We start from the raw sequence: 22,397 nt of genomic DNA on the forward strand, positions 1-22,397 counted from the left end.
AATTAGAAATACATTTGAATCCCACTATGTGAAGGGGTCTGAATAATTTTGCAAGTCACTGTATTCCTCTGTAATTAAGATGTGGCACCTTCCCTTCCAGTGACATTAGTGACCCGTTGGTGACCAAGCTGGACTTTGATAAAGAGCCCACCTCGGGACCCAAGCACTACCCTTTACCCGCGGGCATCAGAGAACCACTGGCACAGGACAACAAACTGCCCGACAAGGAGGAAGTACAGGTACGGACATGGGGTTACCATGGAGATCCCCGATTTAGAGGAAGTAGTGACACATAGTCATATTTGGTAATGGTCATCCCAGTTCAAGTGAATTAAAACTTGAAACAACTGTCAATGGAAACTTGAATCGTGTTCAGTAAAATAACAATACAAATGCTAAACGGGGGATGTACTGAACCTGAACATTTTCCATTGCAAAGCGTTTTGCTACAGTTTGCCATTCTGAACACAACCCCACTGCCCCATCCTCCTAAGAATTGTGTTCTACCTATGCAGGATGCACTGGCATCGTTTGACTTCCTGAACAAGAGGAACAGCATAGCGGTGAAGTCGTTGGACCTAGACAGACGAGACAATGTAGTAGAGCCGGAGATCCAGCCTCCAGACCTGGAGCTCACAGCCATACAGAATGACACAGAGATAAGGTAGGGCTCACTTAACAACGTGCATGTTTGGGAGAACGACTAGGTTGCAGTTGGACTGCGCAGAATCACTCATCTACAAATCACCTTGCGTCCCAAATAACTAGTCCGCATGTGATCAAGATCAGCGATTCTGTGCCTCTCTTAAAACTGGTCCTCTCAAATAGGCTGAATATCTGCGACTCCAATGCTGTTTGGGGAGAAACTCAGATGCATGCATAACTTGCTTTTAATCGATTTTTGATTGGTTCCAGTCAATGTATTGGGGCAGTGTGTTTCGCCCAGCTTCCACGAGAATGATTTCCTTGGGGGCTTATTGAAAGCAATAGTTTGTATTTTTCCATGTAATATGATATCTACCTCCATTTCCAGGGAAGAAGAACAATTTCAGTTTAGTCTCAACGACTTCAAATGTGTTGCAGTCCTTGGTCGTGGTCATTTCGGAAAGGTACATAGTACACACCCAACCCATTTCTCGATCCTTTTTTTACAGCCCTTCTAGAGAAATGAGCTGTTTCTGAAGAGGGGTAAAAAACCTAGCTTTCCTAAAATGTCTCCTCTCTTCCCCCACTCCACACAGGTATTGTTAGCTGAGTATAAAAGCACGGGAGAGATGTTTGCCATCAAAGCCCTGAAGAAAGGAGACATTGTGGCTCGTGACGAGGTGGACAGGTAAGGGGCTCAACCTGAGCACTTAAACCAATTAGGCCTGATACTGATGCCTTTATAACTGTTTGCTGAGCGTAACAGGTTGACCTTTGTTCAACCCTGTTATTCGGTTCAGAGTTGACTACGGCTTTCGGGTTTTGGACATCACCTTCAAACAGCCGGAAATACTCTGACATACTCTGATTAGTAGTAATATAGTTATCAGTAGTATTTTTGTGTTCTTTTTTTGTTTTGTTTTATTTATGTATAGTCAGTTTCCTTGTGTTACATACAGAACCCTCGTGTATTTTCTAACAGCCTTCAACGAATGTCAGAAATTCAATGTGTCCTCAAATATATTCATGGAAAAATCCATCAAATGTTTCTAGAGACTGGGTTGGAAGACATTTTCTCTGATGCAAACGGACAGATTTTATTTTTAGGCCTGGTGGGGGTTAGTAACAGAAATGTACTGATGTAGTAAATTGTACATCAGCTTCAAACAGCCGGAAGTACGATATTTTTGGTTATTAAAATTATATAATGATTCTTTGCTTGTTTTGTCACCTAAACTGAAATTTAGGTGAACATTTTAGAATTTTATCAATCATGTAATGGCAGAGTGATTTCTATTTATTTGATGATTTCCACCTGGCCAATAAGATATTAGCTTAGCTTTCTGACCAAGAGTTTGGGCTGATTTATTTTGTGGTCCTCTGTAAGCTCAGTTGGTAGAGCATGGCTCTTTCAACGCCAGGATAGTGCGTTCGATTCCATGTGGCACCTATACGTAACATGTGTGCACGCATGACTGTGGGTTGCGTTAGGATAAAAGCGTCTGGTAAATGACTTAATCTATATTATGCGTTTTCATTTCAGGAATTGATTTACACAGGGGATTTGAGTAGCATTGAATTCCTTTTGTAATCTAAGAAGAGCCTTGCTCAGGTATCAGGGGCTTACGTCCTTGTTTCTCTGTCTTCCTCCCCTAGTCTGATGTGTGAGAAACGTATCTTTGAAACGGTGAACAGCGTGCGCCATCCGTTCCTGGTCAACCTCTTCGCCTGCTTTCAGACGCAGGAGCACGTGTGCTTCGTCATGGAGTACGCTGCCGGGGGAGACCTGATGATGCACATCCACGCTGACGTCTTCTCCGAGCCCAGGGCCATGTGAGTGACTCCAGGGTCCTGTTCATTTACATTTCAGTCATTTAGCAGATGCTCTTTTTCAGAGTGACTTAGGGTTCAGTGCCTTGCTCAAGGGCACATTGTCAGATTGTTTACCTCTTCTTTTTTTTTTTTTTTACCTTTTGGTTACTTGCCCGACGCTCTTAACCACTTGGCTACCTGCCACGCTGTTCATTAGGCAGACAACTTTCTGATGCAGAGCGACACAAGGAGGAGCTACCTGGATTTTGTCCAATAAGAACACTGATTTTCATTTTCCTTTTGTAAAAGTTTTTGCTACAGTGCGCCTTACTCAATATACAAATATTATGCAAAGCAACCCATAAAATCATGACTTGCAATTGTAAAATGACTTGACTTGCACTTTTTTTTGGGGGGGGGGGGGGTTTAAAGGCTTACTTTCTTTGTGAACATTGAAGTTTTGCTGCTGCACCGAGATTATCTTCAGTCGCCCCCCTCACCAATAATGCTGTTGGCTTTGAACTAGTGTCTTAAGTGCTCACCCACATATCCAGTGTCTTGTATTCTACATCATATTATAATAGTTTATATATTACAAAGTGGATTCTCTCCTGATTTGTCTGATTCTTTGCTGACACCAACTGTTTATTTTTTTCTTGTCTTTGGTAGATTTTATGCAGCTTGTGTCGTATTGGGATTACAATTTTTACATGAACATGAGATTGTGTACAGGTAAGCATATTTCCATTCACTGGGTGAATAAATGCTCTGATATAACATCGATGGTGATTCTCATGATTCTGTTTCACTTTCAGAGATCTGAAGCTTGACAATCTGCTATTGGACACTGAGGGATATGTAAAAATTGCTGACTTTGGCCTTTGCAAAGAGGGTAAGTGGGACAAACACAACCTCAAATTAATGTCACTTTTCCAACACCATTGAATGTCAAGATAAATGTATAATAACCTACATCTGACTCAGTCAAAACCTTAACTCTAACTAAGGCCTCTGCTGATCTGAACCGTATATTGGTGTCAAACGTACATGCCTGGTGGCTCCCGACTGGTGCAGCAGTCTAAGGCACTGCATCGTAGCGCTAGAGGCCTCACTACAGATCCGGGTTCAATCGGGAGACCCATGAGGCGGCGCACAATTGGCCCAGCGCTGTCCAGGTTAGGGGAGGGTTTTGCTGGCTGGGATGTCCTTGTCCCATTGTGCTCTAGCGACTCCTTGTGGCTGCCGGGCGCATGCACGCTGACTTCAGTTGCCAGTGGTACGGTGTTTCCTCCAAAACACCGTATGGGTGCGGCTGCCTTCCGGGTTAAGCGATTAGTGTGTCAAGAAGCAGTGCAGCTTGGCGGAGTCGTGTTTCGGAGGACACATGGCTCTTGACCTTCGCCTCTTCAGTGTCCGTACGGATGTCCTTGTCCCATTGTGCTCTAACGACTCCTTGTGGCTGCCGGGCGCATGCACGCTGACTTCAGTTGCCAGCGGTACGGTGTTTCCTCCAAAACACCGTACGGGTGCGGCTGCCTTCCGGGTTAAGCGATTAGTGTGTCAAGAAGCAGTGCAGCTTGGCGGAGTCGTGTTTCGGAGGACACATGGCTCTTGACCTTCGCCTCTTCAGTGTCCGTACGGGAGTTGCTGCGATGGGACAAGAATGTAACTACCAATTGGATATCCATGAAATTGGGGAGAAAAGGGAGTTTAAAAAAGTACCCCAAAAAAACTATATATATGTAAAATATATATATATATATATATATGTGTGTGTGTATATATGTATGTGTGTAAAATATATATATATATGTGTGTGTGTATATATGTATGTGTGTAAAATATATGTGTGTGTGTGTGTGTGTGTGTGTGTGTGTATAAATATATATGTGTATGTATGTATGTATATGTCTGGGTGTAAAATATGTATGTATGTATATGTCTGGGTGTAAAGTTTCTGTACTAAACATGTGTCATGGTTATATGTATTCTGGCAGGAATGGGGTTCAGGGACCGCACCAGTACGTTCTGTGGCACGCCAGAGTTCCTGGCCCCCGAGGTTCTGACGGAGACGTCGTACACGCGTGCTGTGGACTGGTGGGGTCTGGGGGTCCTCATCTTTGAGATGCTGGTTGGAGAGGTAAGTGGGTCTCACCTTCACATCTGTCACATGGATACCTACTCAGTGTTATGACTGGTCAGTACTTTGTCAGCTCAGAGAACAGAACATTTTAGAATCTTGGCATTGAATTGACAAGATTATTTTTAAAAATGTTTTTGCCTTTATCACAATTGTCATGACCTTTCTAACATTATATACATAGCTGGTCTGGTCAGTACATTCCATGTAAAAAAAAAATATATATATATATATATATATATATTATGTCATTGACTGTATGTGGGGATAAACTTTTTTTCCTGACCCAGTCTCCATTCCCTGGAGATGATGAAGAGGAGGTGTTTGACAGCATCGTCAACGATGAAGTCCGCTACCCAAGGTTCCTCTCAACGGAGGCTATCTCTGTCATGAGAAGGGTGGGTTCCGGATCCCTTCAAATTGATCCTAATGAAACACAACACCTCAAACTACTGCTATCAGAAATCGGAAAGTGTGAAATGAAAAGAAACAAAAGACCGTTGCGTCATTGAATTACAGCTTCAATGTTTATTCTACTTTCTAATGCTCTTTTTTGTTTGTAGCTTTTGAGGAGGAGTCCAGAAAGACGTCTGGGGGCAGGAGAGCGAGACGCAGAGGAAGTCAAAAAACATCTGTTCTTCAGAGTAAGTAAAGAATGTTCTACTTTCTCATATTTAATGTCTTTCAACATTATAAACACAGCCACAATTTTAGGCAATGTGGACACCACAAAATGACATATGAAGTTTCCTGTTCATGAGACTTGCCTACTCTTGGTTATTGTCGCAAACAGTTTTTCTCGTGAGGTAGATGATACAGTACAAGTCTATCCTGAGAGTTGACATAAATTCACTATTTCCTCACCCATTTTCTCTCCCGCCCCCCAGAATATGGATTGGAACGGACTACTGGCCAAGAAGGTTAAGCCTCCATTTGTCCCGACCATCCAGGACTCCAACGACGTCAGCAACTTCGATGACGAATTTACCTCAGAAGCGCCCATCCTGACCCCACCCAGAGAACCTAGGGCGCTCAGCGGGGACGAGCAGGACATGTTCTCTGACTTTGACTACATCGCAGACTGGTGTTAGCCCCCCTCTCCCCTCTTCTCCCTCCTCCAAATGTGTTGAACAAACACACACTGTGAACCAACCAACACAGCGCTGACTGACTGTAGCTCACCATTTTTAAAACACCTCTTTTCCAAACCAACGTTGCAAGACGGGAACAAACGGTGCACTGCCAATTAAAGACCCCCCCCGCTCCCACAACTGAACCCCCGAGGTTATTCTTTAACAGAGAGAGAACAACATTTTTCTTCTCTTTAGAAACTTCAAGGGGAAAAAGAGGAGTGAGGCCTCCAGCGCATGTCATGTCCATTGTCTGACCACTGAGAATGTTGTCAAGTGAACTCTGTCAAAGGAAAGGCCGGCAATATAGCCGTGATATCGAATAACATGATTGTTACGTTTTTTTTGATCATGTACAGAATAGTATTCCTCTGTATTTTTAACAAGTCATATCGCAAGCCCACTGCCATATCTAAATGACATATCTCTCTGTAAGGGTTAACACGTGTGCCATGTTGTATATCGGAATTATGAGCGCTTTGAGCATTTTATCACTGAACCGTCACTTAAGGTTTAAAGACAACAAACATCTTGACTACTACTGCCTCGTCACTTGAAACCCAAGGAAGGTCTCCTTTTTAGTTTATCCTGGTCTTTCTCTCCCCCAGCTGTTTTAAAAAATATATATATTTAAAGATGCCTTAAAATGTTCCTGTTTTTCTCCCCAAGCTTAGAGCTATGTCTAAGAATAGAGCCCAGGAACCGTTCTTTGTAAACGGATGATCGTGACACAGAAGCAGTGCGTCCAGTGTTAGTCCTCGTGGTATTACAGAAACTCTGTCCCCCGTGTACTGTGCCCATGCCAGTTTTACATGAGCGTTAATTGTACCGTTTTTTAAGGGTTTCTTGATGTAGTGCTGTATGGTTGTTGAAATACACTATCATTATTGCAGTGCAACCGTTCTAGACTACACAGCATACCACAAATCAAAGGAGACGGCACCGTTTTAAACGTGATCATTTGTAAGGAGCACACACACACTACGGAGACCTATCCTGACATGGCTCCTTCTGGTGGATTCCTAGCACCAAAAAAGCAGTGGCCATATGTATCAGCGTCTCGGAGTAAAGTGCCGATTTCGGATCAGTTTTGCCTTTAGTATTCCAAATCACTTTATATGGGACCTGATCCAGAATCAGCACTCCTACTCTGAGACCCTTGATATGTACAGCCCCCTAGATCTAATTATTGAGGGGTAGCAATGCGTTCAGCTAGCAATGTTGTACTCTTGAGGGCAGAATCGATTCCGCTAGCATTTCTTACAGAGTTTGTCAGTTCCATTCCAATCGAAGCCAAGAGTGAATTTAGTATTTCTGTTGACTTTCCATTCACTCCCCGAATTGACCGAGTTGAAATGGAATTGATCCCAACCTCGATACTGCAATCATTCTCTTAACTGAAGGAGATACAAGAGCAAGGAGATCTCGCAGCCTGCAATGATTGGACATGGTCAAATGGTGGATCTGAAGTGACTGATACAGTACAGCTGATTACCAAAACCCATCCCTCCAGTCCTGACAGTGGGACTATGGAAAACCGTGATGGGTGAAGATGCCTCTTGGTTAAAGTTAGGATTGGGTAAAGGGGACCTAATCCTAGGGGAAACTTTACTCTGGAGTGTAAACTAAGCTCAGAGCCAGTTTGTGCAGACAATATGTAAATGAATCACTACAAGGGAGGGCAGGGTATATTTTATATATATATATGTGTACACACAATTAAGCTGAACGTACTAATTTTATCAAGATACTTTTTAATTATCTATGTTTAGCGTAATAATGAAAAAAGATTGTACAGTTTTTTTTGGGGGGGGGGCTGTTTGAGCATGTTACATACATACAAACCTTTTTTTAATGGTACACCACATTGAAGTTACACAAGACTGTTGAACCTGGTGTATAGAAGCATTTTGCAGTCGTTGTTTGTCGCCATATCATTATTGCACAAATTAAACGCCGTTAGAGTGGTGTTACTTCCTTTGCATGTCGTATTCCATTGGTGACATCACTCACACAACTCTGCTGTCTTCGCTTTAAGAATCTCCTGTAGAAACTGGCCATCAACATACTATGGCAATCCACTGTCCATCCATGTCCCAGAGAGTGTGTATATATATCTTACTGAACTCAGACCATAGAAGACTCATCTGTGCCATTTTATAGTGTATGTGACAGCATAAGGCAGCGCCTTTCAGGCTACAACCCATAACCATAAGAGCTCCCACGCAGTTGACTATGTTAAAATGGCGCTGCCCATGCTTAAACAGCCTTTTGGCCACTAGAGGCCTCTACCATTCTCTATAGCCTCTTTTATACCTGGTTCTAACATGCATCCTTTGTCTTGTCCTCCATTCTGATTGTGCCCACATTTTCAGATGGGGTGTAGATGATTAAAAGACACATTTTGATCAGATTGTGATGTTCCTTGCCACGCCCAGAGGTAGTCAGTCATGCATTGTGCCTTGATATCTTACAAGTGTAGATGGTGAAAACATTGAAATAATTATTCCGTCTTCTAAAAACATTGACAGGATGCACCATCGACTTATGGCATCAATATCCCTTTAAGAAAATATTATTTTGAAAGAATAGCTGTTAAATCATTTGCATACAGGGATGAACCAGGAACTTGTCAGAGGACGAATATGAGACACATTTTAATAGGCTTCAACCATGTGAAAATATGGACACAGTGAGAATGTGGACAAGATCAGGACAACGGATACATATTAGCGCCAGGTATAAACGAGGCTTACAACTCAGCCCAAGCTGGGTCTGGCTTTTGAGAAATAGCATGGAATTATACTGAACAAAAATATAAATGCAATATCCAACAATTTCAAAGATATTGCTGAGTTACAATTCATAAGGAAATCAGTCAATTGAAATAAATTAATTAGGCCCTAATCTATGGATTTCACATGACTGGGCAGGAGTGCAGGCATGGGTCGGCCTGGGAGAGCATAGGGGAGCCAGGCCCAGCCAATCAGAATTTGTTTTTTCCCAACAAAGGGGCTTTATTAGACAGAAATACTCCTCAGCACCCTTTTATTGCCACCAGCACAAGGTGCACCTGTGTAATGATCATGCTGTTTAATCAGCTTCTTGATATGCCACCCCTGTTAGGTGGATGGAATATCTTGGCAAAATGAGAAATGCTCACTAACAGGGATATAAACATTTGTGCACAAAATTTGAGAGAAATAATGGAACATATCTGGAATTTTTTTATTTCCGCTCATGGGACCAACACGTTACATGTTGCATTTATATTTTTGTTCAGTGCATGATCCTTTGAAGTCAAGGTAAGTGGTAAACTAAAATGTGATCTGTCTTATAAGTATCTACACCTCTGGCAGAAAAGTAGTTGGCACTAATTTACCTCCATTAATCCAGGAGAAGCATTGAAAGCAAGTTCCCCTTATTAAGCTACAGTGTAACCTTCAGTCATGTTCAACTTTGCAAATACGTGATGTAATGAAAGCCAGATGACCTTTGACTCCCTTAAAATATGTTATTTTTTTAAGATGGTGTGTTGAACGCTTGCTTTATTTGCTATGCTCACAACTGTACACCAGGCAGTGGGAACGAGACTAGCTGATACTATATGAACTTGGGCTGTCCTCGAAGTCCAGAGAGGTACTGATCAATGTACTCAATGTACTGGAACTTCAGCTTAGTAATACAGAAAAGTTTATTAACACTCCAAATGGTACATAATCAGTATTAGAGTCAACACACAGAAAAAATCTCATTCTGTAAACAAAGTTTAATGTTAATCAATGCATGAGGTTTTCAACACGCTTTTCAGAAAAGCATTTGATTTACTTAATACAAAGCAATCAAGCTAACAAAATAGAACCTGCATTTCCTACAAAAGAATATGTATATAGTATGAAACCAGCCTAATATTGCAAGCACCAATTACATTTTCCCACTTGGACATATATACAGTATATATACACTCAAATGAAATACTGTAAGTACAGTTTGCAATCTCATTTTTTTTAAGTATTGGAATGTGTGTCCTGTACTTGTCTGTATTCCTGCAAAAAGTGCCTTCACAATGGCCTGAAGTCTTAAGTTTATTTTACCTTTTTAACTAGGCAAGTCAGTTAAGAACAAATTCTTATTTTCAATGACGGCCTAGGAACAGTGGGTTAACTGCCTGTTCAGGGGCAGAACGACAGATTTGTACCTTGTCAACTCGGGGGTTTGAACTTGCAACCTTCCGGTTACTAGCCCAACTCTCTAACCACTAGGCTACCCTGCCGCCCCAGGGTAGGGTTAATTAACAAGGGGGGAAAAATTGCTAATAGATTAAAAACTAGAAAAATAACCTTTTAAAGTGTCATCGGGGCGAGTAGGTCTTCACAGCTGGGGCAGTTTGTCCACAGGGGTGTCGAATTTGAAGTCCGGGGGGAAGAGGTCAGCTGCACGGGGGTAGATGAGTCGGTACGACTGTCTGATTGTGACGTCTGCCACACCGGCGATGTCTCCAATCTCTGTCCAAAAAGGAAGAGGATTTGCAGAAATGGCTACTGGTGCTTTAAGTCTTCAGACCATTGGTGATAATTGTGTTCTCAGAAATATGAGTTCCTGAACATTCAGAAACAGTTTGCGTGAGCTCTCAAGTCAGAAATACACGTGTGGACCACAAATGGCACACTGTTGTGCTGTTGTTCGTGCCTGAAATGTACTGAACCGTGTTTTAAAGTTTATAGACAAACACAAATAGTTCAGATTAAGCCCATCAAGAAGACCTTAAAAAGACAACCACCACCACTATCTCCACCATCCTCCCACCCACAACCTCACCTTTCTGGGTCTTCTTCTCAGCGGAGGCCTGGGAGGCCATGTAGATGGCGGCGGCGGCCACAGAGATGGGGCTCCTGCCGGGCACCAGGTCCTGCTCCACGGCCTTCCGGGCGATGTAGGTGGCCCCCATCTGCACCTGCTTCGGCAGGCCCAGGTTGGAGCAGAAACGGGACATGAAGTCTCCGGTGGTGATGAGGTCCACGCTGGTCTCCAGGGCCTTGAGGATCAGCTTGAAGCAGCGGCCGATCTCCTTCTTGGAGATGCGGGACACGGCGCAGATCTCTGGGGCATGGATGACAACAACGGAGTCATTAGTGAAACCTTCAGGGACGTTTTAATAAGACATGCAAGAGAGAACATTTGAAAATAAAAATCCCTGTTTCAGTCAGTTTTCCTCTGTTTGGTGCCTAATGAACACGATTCCAGGTAAATTTCATAACCGTGAAGTCTTGATTTAAGATTTGTAGCAACGGAAACAACCAGCACAAGCACTCACTCTAAGACGTTGCTTGGAACATGCTAATATGATCTTAAAACCATAGATGATATAGATGATTCGATATGTAATTCCACGCTCTAAACATCCTCTTTAGAGGAGCTCACCTTTAAACGTCCGAGGCACGCCCTCTTGTCTGCAGGCGATGTAAAGGCAGGCTGATGCGATGGCGTCGTTGGCCCGCCCCTTCAGGCTCTTCTGTTCGTACACTTGCTTAAATAAGTTATTTGTTCGGTCCTGTGGGTCAAAGATAACATTTACTCTCAGTTTGCTGTGAACAATCATATAGTTTAGTTCAGAGAAAACCTGCTAAAGAACTTGAGTTTTGGAAATAGATTAATCAGTTAGCTAGCTAGCTACTAGGTTCCACAAAAGCTAAACAAATGAAAGTAGAAGAGAGAACGGGACTCACTATGATATTCCTTGGTAGGTTGATCCGGTCGGCCATGGTGGTAATCTCTTTGAAGGCGTTAAGCATGGCACGGTCTGAACTGCTCATGGTCCGCCGGTTCTGGTACTTGGAGTTGCCGAACTCGTCAAAACTAGCCGCGCCTGTTCCCTATGGTGACAACAGAATTGTTGGAACCATTAGTGATATAGACTTACTACCTGGTAAATCTTACGTTAATTAAGTATCTTATGGAAACCTATGGAACCTGATGAAGGCCGTATCACACAAAAAAAGCAGACATTTTATTTTCATTGAATTTCTTTGTCTGGCGCCACTAAGACCACAAACGTAAAAATTGTTTTAAGCATCTTTCTCTGTAAGTGGTGACTATAGCTAGGTGGCAGGGCTTCTGTGCCAGTTGTGGCGCCAAGGAAGATGGCCAATGTGTGTACTTACCTTGCTGATCATGGTGGTCAAGTCTCCCCCGTTGAGGAGTGGGTTCTGGGCGTCGCCCACTCTAGACGGGTCTTTGGTGGCTTTCTCATTGGTGAAGGTCCTCCACTCTGAGCCGACGTCAATCACCCTGTCACCTGGGAAACCACACACATTACTGGGCTCCCGAGTGGCGCAGCAGTCTAAGTGCTAGAGGCGTCACTACAGACCCTGGTTCGATTCCAAGCTGCATCACAACCGGCCGTGATTGGGAGTCCCATAGGGCGGAGCACAATTGGCCCAGCGTCGTCCTTGTTAGGGTTTGGCCGGGGTTATGCCGTCATTGTAAATAAGAATTTGTTCTTAACCGACTTGCCTAGTTAAAAACAGGTTAAATAAATAAATAAAAATCTACATGGGGCTAAGCTCAAATATGTTTAAACCACTTCCTTTCCACATTTACCTTACTTTATCTCCTTGAGCACTTACATGAATACATAAAGGAGGTAAAAGCGATAAACAGCAAGCACCCACTGTATGGATTTCACCATCATAGCATAATAGCGTGACGTATTGTTGTCTCTACTTTCCTGCCCTTTGTGCTGTTGCCTGTGCAAAATAATGTTTGTACCATGTGTTGTGCTGCTACCGTGTTGTAGTACTACCATGTTGTGTTGCTACCATGCTGTGTTTTCATGTGCTGCTGCCATGCTATGTTGTTGTCTTAGGTCTCTCTTTGTGTAGTGTTGTGGTGTCTCTCTTGTCGTGATGTGCGTTTTGTACTATATTTTTATTTATTTTATCTACCCCTGTCCCCCCGCAGGACGCCTTTTTCCTTCTGGTAGGCCGTTTGTTCTTAACTGACTTGCCAAGTTAAATAAAATAACTTGGTGGAAGCATTTTTTTTTTTTTTTTAAGTCCTTCCTTTTGTGACAAAAAGAGAAGAGGATATTCAATATTAGGAAGGGAAGAGGTATTCAGTGACACTGGGACCAGGACCAACACTTAATAAATGTAAATAAGAATAGTAACTACAGTTGAAATCGGAAGTTTACATACACTTAGGTTGGAGTCTTTAAAACTCATTTTTCAACCACTCCACAAATTTCTATAGTTTTGGCAAGACGGTTAGGACATCTACTTTGTGCATGACAAAAGTAATTTGTCCAAAAAGTAATTTGTCCAACAATTGTTTACAGACAGATAATTTCACTTATAATTCAGAGTGTAGATTAGGATATGTTTTTATTTGATCAATTTTAGAATATGTCTGAAACGTAACAAAATGTGGCAAAAGGGAAGGGGTCTGAATACTTTCCGAATGCACCATCTGTTCGGGATAAAGAAAATGCAAAACATCACTGAATTCAAGCGATCTGTTTACAGGTCCGCAACCATTTCCAATTGTTTTTGTCTTTCAGAAACGGTCAGAAAGGATACAACAAATGTCACTTCAAAAGGAAACATTCTGCTGACACCTCCAAAGACATTTGATCATGTTCGCCATTGCTATTTCCTTTAGACACTATGTCGTCCTAATACCAAAGTATACAGCAAATAAGGGCGTTGTCACCATTGCCACCATAACAGGTAAATGATGGCCGATTTTCATGCAGAGTTATAACGCTCGTTCACGTGCGCACTGTTTTACGTCATTTTAATCATGTTTACATACTGTTTGACCTACTTCAAATGTACATACTGTATTCTCGTCAATGATCATCCTATATAATTACTGCTGTACACAACTTTTCCATTCATATCCATAATATCTATACACACACCATAATATACATACAGTTGAAGTCGGATGTTTACATCCACTTATGTTGGAGTCATTAAAACTTGTAATTTCAGCCACTCCACACATTTCTTGTTAACAAACTATAGTTTTGGCGTGTCGGTAAGGACATCTACTTTGTGCATGACACAAGTCATTTTTCCAGAAATTGTTTATAGACAGATTATTTCACTTATAATTCACTGTATCACAATTCCAGGTGGTCAGAAGTTTACATACACTAAGTTGACTGTGCCTTTAAAAAGCTTTGAAAAGTCCAGAAAATGATGTCATGGCTTTAGAAGTTTCTGATAGGCTAATTGGCATAATTTGAGCCAGTTGGAGTTGAACCTGTGGATGTATTTCAAGGCCTACCTACAAACTCAGTGCCTCTTTTCTTTACATAATGGGAAGATCAAAATAAATCAGCCAAGACCTCAGAAAAAAAAAATGGTAGACCTCCACAAGTCTGGAGGTACCACGTTCGTCTGTACAAACAATAGTACGCAAGTATAAACACCATGGGACAACGCAGCCGTCATACCGCTCAGGAAGGAGATGCGTTATGTCTCCTAGAGATGAATGTACTTTGGTGCGGAAAGTGTAAATCAATCCCAGAACAGCAAAGGACCTTGTGAAGATGCTGGAGGAAACAGGTACAAAAGTATCTATATCCACAGTAAAACAAGTCCTATATCGACATAACCTGAAAGGCCGCTCTGCAAGGAAGAAGCCACTGCTCCAAAACCCACCAGAAAAAAGCCAGACTTCGGTTTGCAACCCCACATCATACTTTTTGGAGAAATGTCCTCTGGTCTGATGAAACAAAAATAGAACTGTTTGGCAATATTGACCATCATTATGTTTGGAGGAAAAATGGGGAGGCTTGCAAGCCGATGAACACCATCCCAACTGTGAACCACGGGAGTGGTAGCATCATGTTGTGGGGGTGCTTTGCTGCAGGAGGGACTGGTGCACTTCACAAAATAGAAGGCATCACGAGGGGGGGAAATTATGTGGATATATTGAAGCAACATCTCAAGACATCAGACAGGAAGTTCAAGCTTGGTCGCAAATGGGTCTTCCAAATGGACAATGACCCCAAGCATACTTCCAAAGTTGTGGTAAAATGGCTTAAGGACAACAAAGTCAAGGTATTGGAGTGGCCATCACAACGCCCTGACCTCAATCCCATAGAAAATTTGTGGGCAGAACTGAAAAGGCGTGTGCGAGCAAGGAGGCCTACAAACCTGACTCAGTTACACCATTTCTGTCAGGTGGAATGGGACAAAATTCACCCAACTTATTGTGGGAAGCTTGAGGAAGGCAACCCGAAACGTTTAATCCAAGTTAAACAATTTAAAGGCAATGCTACCAAATACGAATTGAGTGTATGTAAACTTCTGACCCACTGAGAATATGATGAAAAAAATAAAAGTTGAAATAAATCATCACTCTCAACTATTATTCTGACATTTCACATTCTTAAAATAAAGTGGTGATCCTAACAGGGGTTTTTAATAGGATTAAATGTCAGGAATTGTGAAAAACTGAGTTTATATGTATTTGGCTAAGGTGTATGTAACTTCCGACTTCAACTGTAAGTATTCCGACCCTTTGTTATGAGACTCAGGTCCATCCTGTTTCCATAGATCATCCTTGAGATGTTTCTACAACTTGGAGTCCACCTGTGGACATGACTTGGAAAGGCACACACCGCACAGTTGACAGTGCATGTCAGAGCAAAAACCATGAGGTCGAAGGAATTGTCCGTAGAGCTCGGAGACAGGATTGTGTTGAGGCACAGATCTGGGGAAGGGTACCAAAACATTTCTGCAGAATTGAAGGTCCCACAGAACACAGTGATATCCATAATTCTTAAATGGAAGAAGTTTGGAACCACCAACACTCTTCTTAGAGCTGGCAGCCCAGCCAAACCAAGCAATCGGTGGAGAAGAGCCTTGGTCAGGGAGGTGACCAAGAACCCGATGGTCACTCTTACAGAGCTCTAGACTTCCTCTGTGGAGATGGGAGAATCTTCCAGAAGGACAACCACCTCTGCAGCACTCCACCAATCAGGCCTTTATGGTAGAGTGGCCAGACGGAAGACACTCCTCAGTAAAAGGCACAAGAATTTTCCAAAAGGCACCTAAAGGATTCTCAGACCATGAGAAACAAGATTCTCTGGTCTGATGAAACCAAGATTGAACTCGTTGGCCTGAATGCCAAGCGTCACTTCTGGAGGAAACCTGGCACCATCCCTACGGTGAAGCATGGCTGTGGCAGCGTCATGCTGCCGGGATGTTTTTCAGCGGCAGGTACTGGGAGTCTAGTCAGGATCGAGGGAAAGATGAAAGGACCAAAGTACAGAGAGATCCTTGATGAAAACCCAAGCTCCCGAGTGGTGCAGCGGTCTAAGCCACTGCATCTCAGTGCTAGAGGCGTCAGTACAGACCCTTGTTTGATCCTGGGCTGTATCACAACCGGCCATGATCGAGAATCCCATAGGGTGGTGCACAATTGGTCCAGCGTCGTCCGGATTAGGGGATGGTTTGGCAGTCATGGTAAAATAAGAATTTGTTCTTAACTGACTTGCCAAGTTAAATAAAGGTTAACGACCCTAAGCACACAGCCAAGACAACGCAGGAGTGGCTTCGGGACAAGTCTGAATGTCCTTGAGTCTCCCAGCCAAAGCCAGGAACTTGATCCTGGTCGAACATCTCTGGAGAGACCTGAAAATAGCTGTGCAGTGATGCTCCCCATCAAACCTGACAGAGTGTCAGAGAAGAATGGAAGAAACTCCCCAAATACAGGTATGCCAAGCTTATAGCGTCATACCCAAGAAGACTCTGTAGGCTGTAATCGTCATTATGGGGTATTGTGTGTAGATTGATGAGAAGGGGGGGGGGACAATTTAATCCATTTGAGAAAAAAGGCTATAACGGGGTCTGAATACTTTCCGAATGGGAGTCCCATAGGACTGTTACGTTCAAATAGAGCCCTGTAATGCAATCTGTTGCTTTAACTAGGGTGGCTTTTCCAAGGCCGTCTCAGGGAGGCGTGGACAGATTTGATTCTATTGCATCTTTGACGTGATGTTTCTATCATTTCCTGGTATTATGCACTCGAGCTATGTGACAGGTCATACATGACGTCTTTAGTCCCCCTCTGCTCCCAATTTCTTTTTTTTTACCCTTTCATGTGTGTACTTTACTGTATTTATACTTGGGATATATCTTTTCAACATGAACAATTCAAAAATCGCTGGAGGACATCTGTAAGGGCCTTGCTGCTCAAGTCACATCACAAACAACAGCACAAACACATCACTCCCCCTGAACTAGAGGTTAGGACTGTGTCTGTAGAAGTGTAGGCCCATAAGTTTCGAGTTTTAATGTCACGGGCACAAGTACAGTGAAATGTCTTTCTAAACCCAACAATCCAGCGATCAATATCAATGTAGTACTAACAAATAACACGAGGAAGAACAAAAACACACAAGAAATAAAGAAAATAAATAAGACAACAAAGTAAGCGCTATATACAAGGTCAGTTCCAATACCATATAGAACAAACAATGTGTAGGAATACTGGAGTGATAGAGGTAGATACAGTGGGGCAAAAAAGTATTTAGTCAGCCACCAATTGTGCAAGTTCTCCCACTTAAAAAGATGAGAGAGACCTGTAATTTTCATTATAGGTACACTTCAACTATGACAGACAAAATGAGGAGAAAAAAATCCAGAAAATCACATTGTAGGATTTTTAATGAATTTATTTGCAAATTATGGTGGAAAATAAGTATTTGGTCACCTACAAACAAGCAAGATTTCTGGCTCTCACAGAACAGTAACTTCTTCTTTAAGCGGCTCCTCTGTCCTCCACTCGTGACCTGTATTAATGGCACCTGTTTGAACTTGTAACAGTATGGCGTTGAAGGAGAGTTTGTTGTCCCGGCACCACACTGCCAGGTCACTGACCACCTCCCGCCACCAGTGATCAGGCCTACCACCGTCGTGTCATCAGCAAACTTGATGTCGCAGTCGTGGGTGAACAGGGGGTGTTGAGGGTCACCGTGGGGTCACCGTGGGGTCAGTGTTGCCTACCCTCACTATCTGGAGTCGGACCGTCAGGAAGTCCAGGATCCAGTTGCAGAGGGAGGTGTTCAGTCCCAGGGTCCTAAGCTTGGTGACAAGCTTCGAGGGACAATAGCGTTGAATGCTGAGCTGTAGTCAATGAACAGCATTCTCACATAGGTATTCCTCTTATTTTGGTGGGTGAGGGCAGTGTGGAATGCAATTGAGATTGCGTCGTCTATGGATATGTTCGGGCGGTATGCAAATTGGAGAGGGTCTAGGGTGTCTGGGATGATCGAGTTATTGTGTGCCATTACCAGCCTTTCAAAGCAATTCATGATTACAGATGTGCGTGCTACAGAGCGGTAGTCATTGTGGCATGAAGCCTTAGAGTTCTTGGGAACAGGAATGATGGTGGCCATCTTAAAACATGTGGGGATTACAGACTGGGACAAGGAGAGGTTGAAAATTACTGTGAATATGTCTGCCAGCTGATCTGCATATGCTCTGAGAAAGCACCCTGGAATACCATCCGGCCCCACAGCCTTGCGAGTGTTGACTTGATTAAAGACCTTACTTCGGCCTCAGAGAGTGAGATCACCCAGTCCTCTGGTTCGGTGAGGACTCTCACTCACGGTATGGTGTTGTTATTGTCGAAGCATGCATAAAATGCGTTGAGTTTGTCTAGTAGAGAGGCATCGTTGGGCAGATCACGTCTGGGTCTTCCTTTGTAATCCGTAACGGTCTGTAGCCCCTGCCACATGCGACGGAGCCTGTGTAATCTGATTCCACTTTATTCCCATATTGTCCTTTTGATCGTTTGACGACTCTACGGAGGTCGTAGGGGACTTCTTGCACTTGTTCCTGTCCTCAGCCGTAGCATCAGGGTTGTCTGCGATGGCTCTATCTGCAGTAGCCCTGTCCTTTAGTTTATCGCCAACCTCTGTGTTACTCCAGGAACTTTTGATTGGGGAAGCAGCGACCCTTCACTGTTGGGATGTCGCCAATGCATTTCCTTATTTACTTATGAAGCCAGAGACAGAGGTGGTTAGCTCATCGATGTTATAGGCGGAGTATTGAAACATATTCCAATCAGCGCTTGCAAAGCAATCCTGTAGCATAATCTCTGATTCTCATGACCATTTCTCAATGGAACGAGTCACGGGTATTGTTTGAGCTTCTGCTTGCATAAAGGAAGCAGGAGTCATGATCTGACTTGCTCGAATCACGAACGAGGGAGGGCCTTGTATGCTTGCTTGTGGGTAGAGTAACAGTGCTCTAGGACTATCGCCCCTAGTGGCAAATGAGACATGTTGATGGAAGTTGGGCATCACATGTCTTAATGACGCGGAATTAACAAGGCAGCCAGCTTCCGGATGTAAGTTTTCTTGCTTGTTTACAGCCTCGTACAGTTGGTTAAGTGCCAGCTTGTTAGATTTCATGTCCTGAGGTGGAATTTATACAACAGTCACGACAACAGCTGAAAACTCCCTAGGGAGGTAGAAGGTCGGCATTTGACAATCAGGTATTCCAAGACTTGTGAACAATGGGTCGAGACTACCACTGAGCTCGAGTCAGAACACCATTTGTTGTTGATTAAGAGGCTCATCGCTCCCCTCTCGATTTCCCTGACTCCACTGTCCTGTCCGCTCGGTTAATGGAGAGTCCATCGATTTGGATAGCCATGGGGGGTCTTGTCCGAAAGCAATGTTTTAAAAAAGCAGAAAATATTGCAGGTTCGAGGGAAAAAAGCTGAGAATATTGCAGGTTCGAGAGTCCCGTTGGTAGCAAAGCCGTGATCGGAGGTCATCCACCTTATTATCAATTGGCCAATAGAATGAAGGGAAGAGGTAGCCGGTTTTCCTTTCACCTTAATCTCGCCAGGATTTCCCCTAACATGCATCTAACACTGGCAATTTCTCTTGGGTTCCCCCTGAAAATTGGGTCAGAATTACAGAAAGAGCCCAGGGCAGATGAGTCACAGTTGAAGCCGGAATTGGGGTAAGTAACTGCTGATCCGATGTTCAAAAGTCCTTGCCGGTTATAAGAAAGCAAATTAGAGAAAATAAAGAACATAAGGCCTCTGTGTATGTTATGTTACGCTATTTACCTACTGCAAAGACCTCCTCCATACAGATAAGGCTTTGTGACAGTCTGTTGACGGGTGTGTGTGCGTGCATACGTGTATTACTGTCATTTCCCACATCCCAATGGCGACAAAGGCTATTTTAAGCTTATGGGTTAGGTTTAGGTTTACAATAAGGGTTAGGTTTAGGGCTTAAGGTTAGGGTTAGGGAACGCAGGATTTTGAATGGTAATACATTTTAGGTCCCCGCAAAGATAATAAAACATATGCTATGTGTGTGCAGCCTATCACTCACCCACTACAAGGCCACACTCGGGGCAGATCATATCCCCTGCTCTGTAGTCTTCCACCAGCATGGTGTCTGGGTGGTTGGGGCACTGCACCTTAGGAAGGGCCAGGCCTTCTCCACTGCAAGTAAAGAATAGATCCCAGAGGTCAGCCAACAAGTGACCTCTTACCTTTGACCCTGCCTAGTGAGAGATAACCCAGCACTGGGTGTAATTGTACTTATCTCCATAATGCTGGTTTACTGCCAAGGACATGGTATTAGTTTACTTAACTCTATACACTTCAGTGAACACTGCACAGTTGATAAAGCTGATTGACACTGCTCAAGGTGAGGAAGTATGTTGTTTAGTGAGGTGGCAAATTATGATAATGATATGGAAATCTTATAGGCCGTTTCAAATTGTACACAAATTGTTAAGCATGTCAGGCTGTCTTTCCTTTAATCTGAGAAATATGAGGATCATATTTACCTGTAATAATATAAAAACAAAAGGCACTTCTGAAAATGACATACAATGTAGCAAAAGCAATTCTGGCTGCCTGGTTTACAACAGTAACAGTTCACAAGCATCAACACCAGTCATTATGTTACTTGTTTATTTTTCGAATATGTATATGCATAGCAAGATAAATGGACTGGGGAATAGGCATACTAAAAGACGAATACAGAAAGCCACTGCAGCGATTGTGTCAAAATAATGTAAATGAGTTTCCAACCTAAATTATGATTCTGTGGTGATGTGGCCAAAAAACGTTGGACAATGGGACCCAAAAAATGGGCTTCCAGCGTTTCAGAAAATCATCCTCGACACCAAGTCGGTTCTACAATACCAAAACATAACATTTAGCTAACGGACTTGGTGGCAACCTTTGGCTAGTGAAAAGTGAAAACAAGATATTTTGAGACAGCCAGTGAAATAAATTGCTGGTTAAACAACCCAATCAACTTGCCGTGTCCTTGTGACAATTTTCTATTCAATGGCTGAATGACTTCTCATGATTAAATCACTGTCTAGGTGTCCGTTGACACACAGCTACTGTAAATACATTAATGTAGCTAGCAAATTGGATTTAGCCAGCTGAGCTGGCCAGACAACATCACCTTGCGAAGTTGCGACATCACCCATCCCTAAAAGCATTGCTTATTGACACTCGCGTTTGCGTCATGATTTGGAAGTTATGTTGCGCTACCTAACGTTATAACGGATGTTTACAAACAATATGATCAAGTTGACATGATATACGATCGAGACAATGTGTAAAATTGTGATTTGATAACGTTAGTGTTTTTTGTAGGCTAGCGAAGGTTAGCTAAAAGTCAGTAATGGACATTACGGCGGCTATGATGGGAAACACTTAGAAACAAGTGTCTCTCCGTGCTAATCGCCATCACCCCCATTGATCAATAACTTTCACTTTCCCATATAAAAAGACACTGATGCAAAACACAGAAAACAGCTTGGGATACATATTGTACACACCGGCTTGTTGATGCCATGTTCGCTAGCTACTTCTTTATAACGCGAACAATGGCTTCTTCTACCTTTTATATATGTATTTTTTCGGCCCACGTGGTTAAATGATGACGGAAGGGCAAAAGGCTCAAACTTAAAAAAGCGATTAAAATATGAGGAGTGGATGAAGGCTACTTTTAAAAGTATAATATACTGTCACAGCTCAATGCTTTTGACACTTCAAAATTGATCAAATTTACTCACTGAGCATAACATGGAAGTGAATAAAGATAATCAAGTGTAACCAAAAGGCAAAACCATTTAAACAAACTTGTGGATTTCTGTGTGTTTGTGTCTCTCAAACTTTATAAAGAAAAAGTCATCTTATTATTACATGCTGGGTTATTTTTGCAATGAATACTAGCCAACACCTCTTCAAGCTGGGCAGCTGGAACAAATCCCCCAGTCCTGTTTCCATCAGAGATGAATATTTCCACTTGCCAGCCACTAAAGAAAAAAAGCACTTACATGCTGGGTTATGTGTACCGTGTTGCCTACATGGGAAAACATCATTGGAAAACGTGCTCAAACAGCAATGGTAGTGACATAACCTTACTTAACCCCATTCAACAAACTGACTCAACTCTGAGCAGCCAATACAGCAGTCTCACTTTGTAAGAGCCGTAGCAGACAGGCCTGTCTATGAAGCTGTCAGAGGTGGCATTGTCTCTGTGTGCCAGCCTCTGCCCCTATCCTCGTGCTAGTCTCGGACTGTATTGCTTTGATTCTCTCTCACCGACACAACCCCTGTACTATTGACCTCAAAATCTCTGGTTGGACGACAGAGAA

At 42.9% G+C, this 22,397-nt stretch overlaps 2 protein-coding genes across 4 annotated transcripts in view; one reads left to right on the top strand and one right to left on the bottom strand.

Annotated features, from left to right (window-relative positions):
* Positions 1-7,709, top strand: part of LOC135517589 (serine/threonine-protein kinase N2-like) — a 59,164-nt gene extending 51,455 nt beyond the window's left edge. For both annotated transcript variants that reach the window (XM_064942045.1, XM_064942037.1), the window contains exons 12-22: positions 101-239; positions 516-664; positions 1,034-1,109; positions 1,242-1,333; positions 2,302-2,478; positions 3,127-3,189; positions 3,273-3,349; positions 4,455-4,597; positions 4,888-4,995; positions 5,161-5,241; positions 5,485-7,709. In XM_064942045.1, the coding sequence (XP_064798117.1) occupies positions 101-239; positions 516-664; positions 1,034-1,109; positions 1,242-1,333; positions 2,302-2,478; positions 3,127-3,189; positions 3,273-3,349; positions 4,455-4,597; positions 4,888-4,995; positions 5,161-5,241; positions 5,485-5,688 (1,309 nt within the window). In that variant the 3' untranslated portion in view covers positions 5,689-7,709. The remainder of the gene's footprint in view (positions 1-100; positions 240-515; positions 665-1,033; positions 1,110-1,241; positions 1,334-2,301; positions 2,479-3,126; positions 3,190-3,272; positions 3,350-4,454; positions 4,598-4,887; positions 4,996-5,160; positions 5,242-5,484) is intronic.
* Positions 7,710-9,478: 1,769 nt separating this feature from the next.
* Positions 9,479-21,673, bottom strand: LOC135517601 (transcription initiation factor IIB). 2 transcript variants are annotated; one of them, XM_064942059.1, is made up of 7 exons: positions 21,576-21,673; positions 20,102-20,214; positions 11,889-12,022; positions 11,454-11,600; positions 11,149-11,278; positions 10,546-10,827; positions 9,479-10,232 (listed from the first exon to the last, which is right to left on the bottom strand). In XM_064942059.1, exons 1-7 carry the CDS (start codon positions 21,590-21,592, stop codon positions 10,099-10,101), a joined length of 957 nt encoding a protein of 318 aa, XP_064798131.1. In that variant the 5' UTR covers positions 21,593-21,673; the 3' UTR covers positions 9,479-10,098. The 2 variants fall into 2 exon arrangements, with proteins under 2 accessions (XP_064798131.1, XP_064798140.1); XM_064942068.1 differs by lacking the exon at positions 21,576-21,673 and adding an exon at positions 20,812-20,939.
* Positions 21,674-22,397: the final 724 nt, after the last annotated feature.

This window comes from Oncorhynchus masou, chromosome 3 (genome assembly GCF_036934945.1).
Source record: "Oncorhynchus masou masou isolate Uvic2021 chromosome 3, UVic_Omas_1.1, whole genome shotgun sequence".
Classification (NCBI taxonomy): domain Eukaryota; kingdom Metazoa; phylum Chordata; class Actinopteri; order Salmoniformes; family Salmonidae; genus Oncorhynchus; species Oncorhynchus masou.